Source organism: Bombina bombina, chromosome 2 (genome assembly GCF_027579735.1).
Source record: "Bombina bombina isolate aBomBom1 chromosome 2, aBomBom1.pri, whole genome shotgun sequence".
NCBI classification, from domain to species: Eukaryota; Metazoa; Chordata; class Amphibia; order Anura; family Bombinatoridae; genus Bombina; species Bombina bombina.
Genome location: NC_069500.1, coordinates 1,290,091,312 through 1,290,104,147, shown reverse-complemented (window position 1 = coordinate 1,290,104,147; position 12,836 = coordinate 1,290,091,312). Strand labels below are relative to the sequence as shown.

General features: G+C 41.2%; 1 protein-coding gene across 2 annotated transcripts in view; it reads right to left on the bottom strand.

Moving 5' to 3' along the window:
* The window catches only part of LDB2 (LIM domain binding 2), a 653,506-nt gene that overhangs the window by 126,838 nt on the left and 513,832 nt on the right, over window positions 1-12,836 (bottom strand). For both annotated transcript variants that reach the window (XM_053704113.1, XM_053704114.1), the window contains exon 4: window positions 187-309. In XM_053704113.1, the coding sequence (XP_053560088.1) occupies window positions 187-309 (123 nt within the window). The remainder of the gene's footprint in view (window positions 1-186; window positions 310-12,836) is intronic.

Sequence of the window (12,836 nt, the reverse complement as noted above, 5' to 3'; positions counted from 1 at the left end):
TACATATGTGAGGGTTCTTATACAAAACCATGTCCTTAAACAGCCCTGAAAACAGCCCTGACATATGTATTTTTCATATGTGTCCCTTTTTAAAGCGGCAATATGGTCAGCCTAGCCATACCCCACGCACTGCTAGTTGGCTATCCTTGATTTAAATCATGTGCATTTAATGTAAAATATACTTACATGCATGGCTAAAATGCTGCGAGGTACTAGTTCTCTATATTGTCTAATGGTAAAGTGCCACGTCTTGATTCTCATGAGGTCATCAAATGTGAACTCCAAAATGAGTCGGCCTTCAGTGCATACCTAGAAGACAAATGCATGTTATTGTATTTTAATAAAGGAACACTTTAAACTTTAAAAATGAATCATTCATCTTACAGATTTAAAACAACATTCCAATTCACTTCCAGTTTCAAAATGTGCTCAGTCTTTTTATATGCACCAGGTCCTAATGAGCATGTGCAAGAGTTTACAGTATATAGGTATATGCATTTTGTGATTGGCTAATGGCTGTCATATGATGCAGGGGAGGGAGAATGGAACTTACTTTGAAATTTGTCAGAAAAAAAGCTACTACTCATTTCAAGTTCAGACAAAAGGCCCAATTCATAAAGCTGTGTATGCAGCTTTGGAGGTCCTTCAATGCAGGTTTGTATGAGCGGACCAGCAGCAAATAGTTAAAAAGCAACGCTCATCTTTTGTTTTGTCTTTTTATTATTTGTTAAATATGCAATGCTACTGTATTTCATAGCCCTTAAAAGATTAATAATCATAATTAATAAATATACACATCATTATTATATCAATAATAACAATAAAGTAATTAATTTAAATGATTATAAAGTGCCAATTATTTCATTGTGATTGCATAACATTTTTGTAATAAATGCCAGCGCTGATAAAAACTAATGATTATTTTTATTAAATCTAACAATTTCAGTAACAAATACATAAACAATTTACTTTGATACAAACAGAAAAAAAACCATGCTGATAAAACCTAATTATTTTATTGTTGAACGCCAAATCAGTGCTGAGGTTTTAACTTCAGAAGACAAACAGTTTTATAATATTATTATTATTTTGTCTTATTTATTAGATTTTTTGTTTGTCTTGTACAATGATACAATGAAGGAACATGAAACCCTAAAAAAGATTTCATGAATCTAAACAGCTTTCCAACTTACTTCTTTTATTACATTTGCTTTGTTCTCTTGGTATAATTTGTTGAAAGAGAAGCAATGCACTATTGAGAGCTAGCTGAATACATTGGGTGAGCCAATGACAAGAGGCATATATGTACAGCCACTAATCAGCAGCTAGTTCTCAGTAGTGCATTGCTGCTCCTGAGCCTGGGAAAGATACTTAACATTGCATGCTCTATAAATATTCAAAGCAATTATTTTTATTTATTTTTTAAAGCATTGTCTTTCATGATAGAGCATACAATTTTAAATAACGATGTCAACACTTTCTATTACTTTGCATTCCACTTGTGATCTGGCCCAGAATAGGGGTGATTTTAGATAAAGCAGAAAGAGTTGTCACAACATTAGCCTTGATTATGAGTGGAGCGCAAAATTGCACTTTCGCCAGCACGATCTTTTCACTCAACTCATAATACCAGTGCATGCAAATGTGCGCTGGCATTAGAAGTTGAGCACAATGCGAACGTGACCTCACATTCGCATTGCATAGAAGCTTTGCACTCATGACAGAGAGCACTTCCATAGGCTCCAATGAGAGCCTTGTTCTGATGCCGATAGACACAGCACAGAATCTAGCGCAGAATATTTAAAATATACATGTATATGAATATATTAATATATATATTTATGTGTTTATATATGTATATACACATAGTAACACATACATATATATGTATTTAAGCATATACATATATATTTATGTGTTTATATATGTATATACACATAGTAACACATAAATATATATGTATATACACATAGTAACACATAAATATATATGTATATACACATAGTAACACATAAATATATATGTATATACACATAGTAACACATAAATATATATGTATATACACATAGTAACACATAAATATATATGTATATACACATAGTAACACATACATATATATGTATTTAAGCATATACATATATATTTCAAGTGACAACACAGTCCTCATAGACTGCAATATAAAGGCACTTTTCAGCCGTTATTTTTTTTCTAACACCCCACATCCGTTCACTTTAACCCCTTATAACTGCTTCATGCAGTTATATTTAAAACAAAAAAAGCTCATATATTTTATTGATAAAAAGGAACTATACTCTTTATTTTGGGGGGTAATTGGGGGACATTTTTTTAATTACCCAGAGGTCTGACCTCTGGTTAATTTTCCTAGCACAAATCACTACCTCGAGCTTGCGGTAGCATTAACCAGCCACTTGTATTGGCTGGTTATTTAACGTGCGCCCGTTAAATTAGTGCTCCAATTGTAATCTAGCCCAAATGCCAGTTTAGTTTATGTGTATCTCTAAAATAGAGGTGGGAGAATGTTTCACCAACTTCTTTAAAAATAACAAATGATGGTCACGTTGTAGAATGTTTATTTAAAATCTTTTCTTTACTTTTGCAAACAAAATGGTAATGTTTCCCATTACTGAATGTAGCATTTGAATATTGCACGGAACTTTTGATTATAAAATCACTTTTGAAAATTCATGACACCATTCAAAGACAAGAAATTCTATTGAATGGACTCAGTGTGTGTAAACACAATAATATAATAATAATAATAATATTGTGATACAAGAACAACTTCTATGTTATTTGAGTGGGGTGATGGTTTTTTTAATTTGGGTGTAAAACACCATTAGACAAAAAAAAGAGAAGATAAAATAGCACAAGTTATAGACTAGTTGTTTGAGCATTCAACAGACATCATCCAATTTCTCTGCTGCATATATTAAAACACATTTTACTCCCATGAGTCCAGATAACAAACTATTTATGTTTACCAGAAGTTTTCTTTACAAATAAAAAAAAAGAATCAACATAAATTATTCTTAAAGGGAAATAAGCCTCTACCTGAAATACTAACAAGTAGCATTATTCATAACAAATCACACTGGGAAAAAATGTTCATTGGAGCAAGAGAACACAACTATGTTACATAAAGAAATAAATCCCATTTGCAGTGTCAATGGAAATAACATTATATACATTTTGTTTATTGCTTATTTTGTATGACGTCATTCACCCTTTGCTATTCTATAAATAAATATCTACATATATTACATACAAATATGTCCATAGCTATTTTATTTATAAATATTAATTCGATTTCAAATGTATTTTCACATTAATCATGGTCTGGATTCATTCAAAAAATATTTAAACTGCATGTTTAAAATTAAGTATATTTTATTTTTTTAAATAACTATTAATACATGACTGGCAGGATTAGACTCAATTTTTTTTATTTAGCCATATTGTTTTCCCTCTGCCACTTATGCCAAAGATTTCTCTACTTGCAAGTTAAATAACTGCCCAGATGCCTAGATTGCCTGATGCTATATCCAGCCCTGTATTAAAATGCATTATGCTGGAGTCACCATAAAATGACTGCATGTTGCTGAGCATTCCTTAGTTTGCTCCTTATTATACTCTCATAGAAAAGAAATAAGTTTTCTATGAGTGGATTTTTTTTTTATATTGCACCGTCTGTCTGGATCATGATACAAACATTTTGACATCCATGCCCCTTTAATCACAGGCATGTGGTTGATAATGTGTTATATCGTTGAAGTTTTAGCACATTCAACTTTTGGAAACAACATTTGCTGACAAATAAATCACAGATTTCACTTACCATGCATAACAACATCATAGCTAGTATGAGATTTGCAAGAATTTCTGGTTTGAGACCAGTAGAGACAATTCCAGAGCCTTAAAGGGATAGTAAAGCCAAAATTAAACATTTTATTTTATTCAGATAGAACAACTTTCCACTTTATTTCTATTACCCTATTTGCTTTGTTCACTTAGTATCCTTTGATGAAGAGTAAATACTGGTTGGCTGATAAGAGCTTGTGTGTATGTGTCTTTACAATATTATGACAACAGTGTTTTGCAATTATGTATAAGTTTGCTGCCAAATGCACGCTCTTGAGCTTACCTATGATTAATTTTTAACAAAGGATAGAAGGCAAGCAGGTGACAGCAAAAAACTCATGGCATGAGTAAAGTTTGTCTATTTGAGTATGGAATAAACCGTTTTTTGCTGTCACCTACTTGCCTTCTTTTCGTGATTGTTTGGGACCTGGGCAGTGGTCTTAAGGTGACGTGCATTCTATCCTGAGTGCTGGAATTCCTTGTGTTATAGCTTTAACAAAGGATACCAAGAGATCTAAGAAAAATTTGTTTAAAATCCCATTTTCTATTCATTTAAGTTTTATTTTGACTTTACTATGCCTTTAATCAATTTATCTTATGCAAATGACATACAAGAAAATATTTAATCCAGTGTTCATGAAGATAAAGAAAGTCTGACATGATATGTAGCTAACACTTGTCCAGTCTACAGCTAGATCAAAACAGTTAAGATAGTATAGTTTATGTATAAAAGTGGTGAGTTTTTTGGAACAAATTACAATAGATTTAAAAAAAATAATAAAATAATAAACTGCCAACATATTTAATAACAGCTTTCCAATGCTAGTCAAATATGGTAACTCCCAGCACCGTCATGGGTTTATCTAAAATGTAACCCCTTAAGGACAGTGAAGTACCCTGTAAATCTACCGTCACAAGGTTCTTCCAAGGCTGTAGCATGGGTTTCATCTGAAGCATGCAGAAATAGCACTGTCTTGCTTCTGTGGGATAGACAAGCGCCCTTACAGACCTGGGTACATTGGCTGCTGTTAACAGGTTTAAATATGAGAAGAGGCATACAGTATCCTACAAAAGTGAGTACACCCCTCACATTTTTGTAAATATTTTATTATATTGTTTCATGTGACAACACTGAAGAAATTACACTTTGCTACAATGTAAAGTATTGAGTGTACAGTTTGTATTACAGTGTAAATTTGCTGTCCCCTCAAAATAACTCAAGACACAGCCATTAATGTCTAAACCGTTGCCAACAAAAGTGAGTACATCCCTAAGTGGAAATGTCCAAATTGTGCCCAAAGTGTCAATATTTTGTGTGGCCACCATTATTTTCCAACACTGCCTTAACCCTCTTGGGCATGGAGTTCACCAGAACTTCACAGGTTTCCACTGGAGTCCTCTTCCACTCCTCCATGATGACATCACGGAGCTGGTGGATGTTAGAGACCTTGCGCTCCCCCACCTTCCATTTGAGGATGCCCCACAGATATTCAATAGGGTTTAGGTCTGGAGACATTCTTGGTCAGTCCATCACCTTTACCCTCAGCTTCTTTAGAAAGGCAGTGGTCGTCTTAGAGGTGTGTTTGGGATCGTTATCATGTTGGAATACTGCCCTGCGGCCCAGTCTCAGAAGGGAGAGGATCATGCTCTGCTTCAGTATGTCACAGTACATGTTGGCATTCATAGTTCCCTCACTGAACTGTAGCTCCCCAGTGCCGGAAGACTATGACACTCCCACCACCATGCTTGACTGTAGGCAAGACACACTTGTATTTGTTCTCCTCACCTGGTTGCCGCCACACACACTTGACACCATCTGAACAAAATAAGTTTAGATTGGTCTCATCGGACCACAGGACATGGTTCCAGTAATCCATGTCCTTAGTCTGCTTGTCTTCAGCAAACTGTTTGCAGGCTTTCTTGTGCATCATCTTTAGAAGAGGCTTCCTTCTGGGATGACAGCCATGTAGACAGATTTGATGCAGTGTGCGGAGTATGGTCTGAGCACAGACAGGCTGACCCCCCACCTCTTCAACCTCTGCAGGAATGCTGGCAGCACTCATACATCTATTTCCCAAAGAAAACCTCTGGATATGACGCTGAGCATGTGCATTAAACTTCTTTGGTCGACCATGGTGAGGCCTGTTCTGAGTGGAACCTGTTCTGTGAAACCGCTGTATTGTCTTGCCCACCGTGCTGCAGCTCAGTTTCAGGGTCTTGGCAATCTTCTTATAGCCTAGGCAATCCTAGGCCAGCCTAGATCCTTAGAGAGTTCTTTGCCATGAGGTGCCATGTTGAACTTCCAGTGACCAGTATGAGAGAGTGTGAGAGCGAACACCACATTTTTCACACCTGCTCCCCATTCACACCTGAGACCTTGTAATACTAACAAGTCACATTACACCGGGGGGGGGGGGGAATTGTTATCTGGGCCCAATTTGGACATTTCCACTTAGTGGCTGTTGTTGAGTTATTTTGAGGGGACAGCAAATTTATACTGTTATACAAGCTGTACACTCACTACTTTACATTGTAGCAATGTATTATTTCTTCAGTGTTGTCACATGAAAAGATCAAATAAAATATTTACAAAAATGTGAGGGGTGTACTCACTTTTGTGGGACAATGTATATGTGCAATTGCAAATCTACAGCTAGCAACCAGCACTGAATTGCTGTTACTGAACCTACCTAGGTGTGATTTTCAACAAAGGATACAAAAAGAACAAAGCACATTAGACAATAGTAGTGAATGGAAAATTGTTAAAAATGTCATGCTCTATTGGAATCAATAACTATTGTTACATTTATGAAAATAAAATGTGCTTATAAAGGTGAATAAGTGGTAACAATTCTGTACCGACCATAAAACAAATACTCAAAGTCTACAGTCCTTTATTTGTAAAAAGATCCTCAACAGTGATCCTCAAAAAAAAAATAGAAAAAAAATCTTATCTGCGGGATCAAACTCAGGTTGATATATTGACAGATTAGTATTAAATCCATCTAGCTATCTGACAAGGGAGTCATTTCCAATTTTATATTCATATGCATTATAACTATTCCATAATGGATATTCTGGTATTGGTATAATTATCGCTATAATATACATACAAATACACTGGAACAAATAATGTATTATAGTCACTGTTCCAAATAGCTTATCCGAGAATATGGCAAAGTTTGAAATCTCTATTGTGTCTCCCAGGAATAAGAGACCCCAATAGAAAAATCCACTTTGTTTCTAATTTCCCTAGAATCCCATCCTCTCCAGCTTGGGGTAACTCTCCTAATTCCCATATATTTAGTTATATGACTAGGATCACAGTTGTGTCTTATTTTAAAGTGGAGTGAAAGAGGATGTTTATCAAAACCTTTCTTTATATTATACACATGTTCACTAAAATGAGGGCTTATAGTTCTTGTGGTTTGTCCAACATACAGAAGATGGTATTAACATTCTATGATATATATATATATATATAGCATGATCAGAATTACAACTAATTAGTTGTGTGACATCAAATGACTTTTGATTAGCACAAGATACACATTTCTCCACAACTCTAGGCATGTCTTTCTTGTTGAATGATTTACATCCTGTGCACATCCCATATTTATAGAAACCCTTAAGATATTTATTCAACCACGTATTGTATTTTGGTTCACGTTAATAGCTCTTAGTAATCTTATCCTTTAAGTTATTTGCCTTTCTGAATATTATCTTAGGTTGGTCCTCCATTATGTTATACAATCTTGAATCCCGTTTAAGGATACCCCAGTGTTTTTGCATACTCTCACTAACAACTTTATTCTGTGAACAGTAATCCAATACTATTAATTCTATTTTGTTCTCTTCAAATTGTATATTTCCTTTCTCTTTATACTTCAAAAAATAATTTATTTATTTCACACCAATATCAGAGATTATCTGATCAAAAAATTCCTCTTAGTAGTTTTTTTCTACAAATCTTGCTTTCAAATACAGAGGGTTCGGTGCAGTTTCTCTTGAGTCTGTGAAACTGTCCTTTAGTACATTAAGTAGCCATCTTTTAAGGTGACAACTATTGGTCTCTATATAATTGTTCACATCAACCTTTTTGAATTGGTCCCAAGTTTTTATGTTTCCATCCTCTATATAGATGACCAGATCTAGAAATATAATTTCTGTCTCGCTCTTTTCCCAACTTAAGGCTATCTGCCAATCATTGCTATTTAAATGTTCCATATAGTTATTTAGTGACTCCTCACTGCCTCTCCATATAAAAAACAAATCATCAATATATCTATGATGGGTTACTAGGTTTTCTACCCAGTCACCCCCACCATACACAAAGTGATCTTCTCACTCTGCTATGTATAGGTTGGCATAGCTGGGTGCAAACCTGGTGCCCATCGCTGTACCATTTGTCTGAAGAAAGAAATCCTCATTGAATCAGAAAAAAATACTCTCAAGTATAAATTTGATGGCCTCTATAACAAAATCTCTTTGTGTGTCTATCAGGATGTTTTTTCTTTCCAATCTATCTTTAACTACCTTAATACCTGTTACGGTTGCCTCCAGGCTGGCTGGAAGTTGGACCGTAGAAAAGGATGCTCTTAGCGCTCACCAAAGGAGCAGCAGCACCGTAGTCACTCTAACTGCTGCGTAGCCACCATAAGTAATGCAGACTCTATGAACCACCGCTGCTGGGCTGGTATCTCGCCGTCTGCTCTGCGCCCTGGACCTACAACCAGGCTCCAGTAGGCGAACCTCTTCCTTCTGTAGCAATCCCTGTAGCTAAGGGAGTATTAAAAACATAGCAATCCCTGTAGTGATTATAAGCTGTATCCTACAAACATGAGTCAAAGCTTCAAGTTAGAGGGTCAACATAGGTCTGATGTGCTGGAGCACACAGCCTGCTTTTTATTGAGGTTACATGCAAACAGGACACTCTCAGGGGGAGGCATAAAATCCCCCATCACACATTTGATATTAGATAGAGACACTCCCTTTGACAGGCCACAACAGCAGATAACATTACACACAAGAAAACAATGCAGTCCACCTTATCAATACTAGTCTGATTAGACAATGGGAAAGTCACTAAACCTAATTAGAGCTGATCCCAGCAAACTTGTATTTAGAATTGAACAAAATTAACTCTTAATGGCACACAATGAAACTGAACCAAGTGGGAGAAAGCCAGGGACAAGTCATTTCACAGGTCTGGGGACATAGTCTTAAAGGGGCATTGTTCATCAAAGTCACAATATGTCCCCAGATGGTTCTTAAAGGGCCATACACACCCAATAAGAGTTAATATGTTCTCAGGGGCACAATCTTCCAGGGGCCATAGTCATGAGGAAGGAGGCTGGCAAATAGGCTTCTCCAAAATCCAGGGAAGCAGGGCAATTTTCCATTTAAAGGGCCAGTTACAAATAGCAGTTTGTAACATATCTCCCCTTTTGGAGGGAGACTAACCAGGCACCTGACCTTCTGCCGGTCAGTGCCTAAGTTAGTCTCGCAACCCACCCACAAATAATCGTTAGCAGCAAAGTAGCCCCCCCACAATACGTAGTACTGGCCTGTAAGTTCCAGGTTGTAGGATGAAAGGGTAGCATCCTCGGCCTTCCTGGCGCAGCTGGGCAAATAGCTGATGGTACTTGGGGGGCAGAGGCCAGCGGCACTCTGCCCTGGTGCCAGCGCTTCTGCTGGGGTGAGGGGTTTGCAGGCCAGTCCTGTAACAAGGACAAGGTCTGTAGGGCAGAGGCCAGCAGCGCTCTGTCCTGATGCCAGCTCTTCTGCTGGGGGAATTGGGGCATAGTCCTGCCCGGTGGCAAAGGGAACGTGGGGGTCAGTGGGGGTTAGCATTTCCACTGTTAACCCTGGGCCCAAGTTAGGAGTTAGCTGGGGAGGGGGAGATTGGCTTACCTCCTCCTCCTGATACTCCGGCGGCCGTTGGGAAGGGAGGTCGATGCTCTCCGCTTCCTGTGGAACATGCTGCGGCTGGGGAGAGAGACCGGTTGTCTCCTCTCCCTGGAAGGCACACTCTGGCTGGGGAGGGAGGTCGATGCTCTCCCCTCCCTGTAGCTGGGTCTTTCGCTGGGGATCTGGGCCGCCTGCCCAGCATCCCTGTTGGGCCGGTAGAGAGACTGCGGTCCCATCTCCACCTGCCTGCTGGGGGTCCTCCCAGGACCAGTCTATGAGGCCTGCTGCCTCTGGTATCTCTGGTTGGGGTTGGGGAAGGAGACCGGTTGTCTCTTCCCTCTGCACAGTATACTGCCGCTGGGGAGGGAGGTCGCTGCTCTCCTCTCCCTGTGGAACATGCTGCGGCTGGGGAGAGAGACCAGGTGTCCATACCCTCAAACTCCACAGTTGGCGCTCAAAGGCTCGTGCCGCTTTGTTCTCCGTATCCAATTCCCGGATGATGCGACTGACTACCTCCTGCGCAGGGTCTGGACCATATCGGACTAGCCGCCTCTTTACCTCTGGAACGAAATCCGCGCCCTCATAGCGACGGATCCGGTTGAGGTGCTCTTCACATGGTTCTGACCAGTATCTTGTCAGCTCCATGCTGCTGTAGGTAGGGACGCTGTGCAGTGGCTAGCGTTGCCCTCAATTACTCTCCTACGATACCAGTGCTGTTGTGGTGCTGCTCCTTGCGCTAGGACGCCAATCCCACCGCTGCCGCCAAATGTTACGGTTGCCTCCAGGCTGGCTGGAAGTTGGACCGTAGAAAAGGATGCTCTTAGCGCTCACCAAAGGAGCAGCAGCACCGTAGTCACTCTAACTGCTGCGTAGCCACCATAAGTAATGCAGACTCTATGAACCACCGCTGCTGGGCTGGTATCTCGCCGTCTGCTCTGCGCCCTGGACCTACAACCAGGCTCCAGTAGGCGAACCTCTTCCTTCTGTAGCAATCCCTGTAGCTAAGGGAGTATTAAAAACATAGCAATCCCTGTAGTGATTATAAGCTGTATCCTACAAACATGAGTCAAAGCTTCAAGTTAGAGGGTCAACATAGGTCTGATGTGCTGGAGCACACAGCCTGCTTTTTATTGAGGTTACATGCAAACAGGACACTCTCAGGGGGAGGCATAAAATCCCCCATCACACATTTGATATTAGATAGAGACACTCCCTTTGACAGGCCACAACAGCAGATAACATTACACACAAGAAAACAATGCAGTCCACCTTATCAATACTAGTCTGATTAGACAATGGGAAAGTCACTAAACCTAATTAGAGCTGATCCCAGCAAACTTGTATTTAGAATTGAACAAAATTAACTCTTAATGGCACACAATGAAACTGAACCAAGTGGGAGAAAGCCAGGGACAAGTCATTTCACAGGTCTGGGGACATAGTCTTAAAGGGGCATTGTTCATCAAAGTCACAATATGTCCCCAGATGGTTCTTAAAGGGCCATACACACCCAATAAGAGTTAATATGTTCTCAGGGGCACAATCTTCCAGGGGCCATAGTCATGAGGAAGGAGGCTGGCAAATAGGCTTCTCCAAAATCCAGGGAAGCAGGGCAATTTTCCATTTAAAGGGCCAGTTACAAATAGCAGTTTGTAACATATCTCCCCTTTTGGAGGGAGACTAACCAGGCACCTGACCTTCTGCCGGTCAGTGCCTAAGTTAGTCTCGCAACCCACCCACAAATAATCGTTAGCAGCAAAGTAGCCCCCCCACAATACGTAGTACTGGCCTGTAAGTTCCAGGTTGTAGGATGAAAGGGTAGCATCCTCGGCCTTCCTGGCGCAGCTGGGCAAATAGCTGATGGTACTTGGGGGGCAGAGGCCAGCGGCACTCTGCCCTGGTGCCAGCGCTTCTGCTGGGGTGAGGGGTTTGCAGGCCAGTCCTGTAACAAGGACAAGGTCTGTAGGGCAGAGGCCAGCAGCGCTCTGTCCTGATGCCAGCTCTTCTGCTGGGGGAATTGGGGCATAGTCCTGCCCGGTGGCAAAGGGAACGTGGGGGTCAGTGGGGGTTAGCATTTCCACTGTTAACCCTGGGCCCAAGTTAGGAGTTAGCTGGGGAGGGGGAGATTGGCTTACCTCCTCCTCCTGATACTCCGGCGGCCGTTGGGAAGGGAGGTCGATGCTCTCCGCTTCCTGTGGAACATGCTGCGGCTGGGGAGAGAGACCGGTTGTCTCCTCTCCCTGGAAGGCACACTCTGGCTGGGGAGGGAGGTCGATGCTCTCCCCTCCCTGTAGCTGGGTCTTTCGCTGGGGATCTGGGCCGCCTGCCCAGCATCCCTGTTGGGCCGGTAGAGAGACTGCGGTCCCATCTCCACCTGCCTGCTGGGGGTCCTCCCAGGACCAGTCTATGAGGCCTGCTGCCTCTGGTATCTCTGGTTGGGGTTGGGGAAGGAGACCGGTTGTCTCTTCCCTCTGCACAGTATACTGCCGCTGGGGAGGGAGGTCGCTGCTCTCCTCTCCCTGTGGAACATGCTGCGGCTGGGGAGAGAGACCAGGTGTCCATACCCTCAAACTCCACAGTTGGCGCTCAAAGGCTCGTGCCGCTTTGTTCTCCGTATCCAATTCCCGGATGATGCGACTGACTACCTCCTGCGCAGGGTCTGGACCATATCGGACTAGCCGCCTCTTTACCTCTGGAACGAAATCCGCGCCCTCATAGCGACGGATCCGGTTGAGGTGCTCTTCACATGGTTCTGACCAGTATCTTGTCAGCTCCATGCTGCTGTAGGTAGGGACGCTGCGCAGTGGCTAGCGTTGCCCTCAATTACTCTCCTACGATACCAGTGCTGTTGTGGTGCTGCTCCTTGCGCTAGGACGCCAATCCCACCGCTGCCGCCAAATGTTACGGTTGCCTCCAGGCTGGCTGGAAGTTGGACCGTAGAAAAGGATGCTCTTAGCGCTCACCAAAGGAGCAGCAGCACCGTAGTCACTCTAACTGCTGCGTAGCCACCATAAGTAATGCAGACTCTATGAACCACCGCTGCTGGG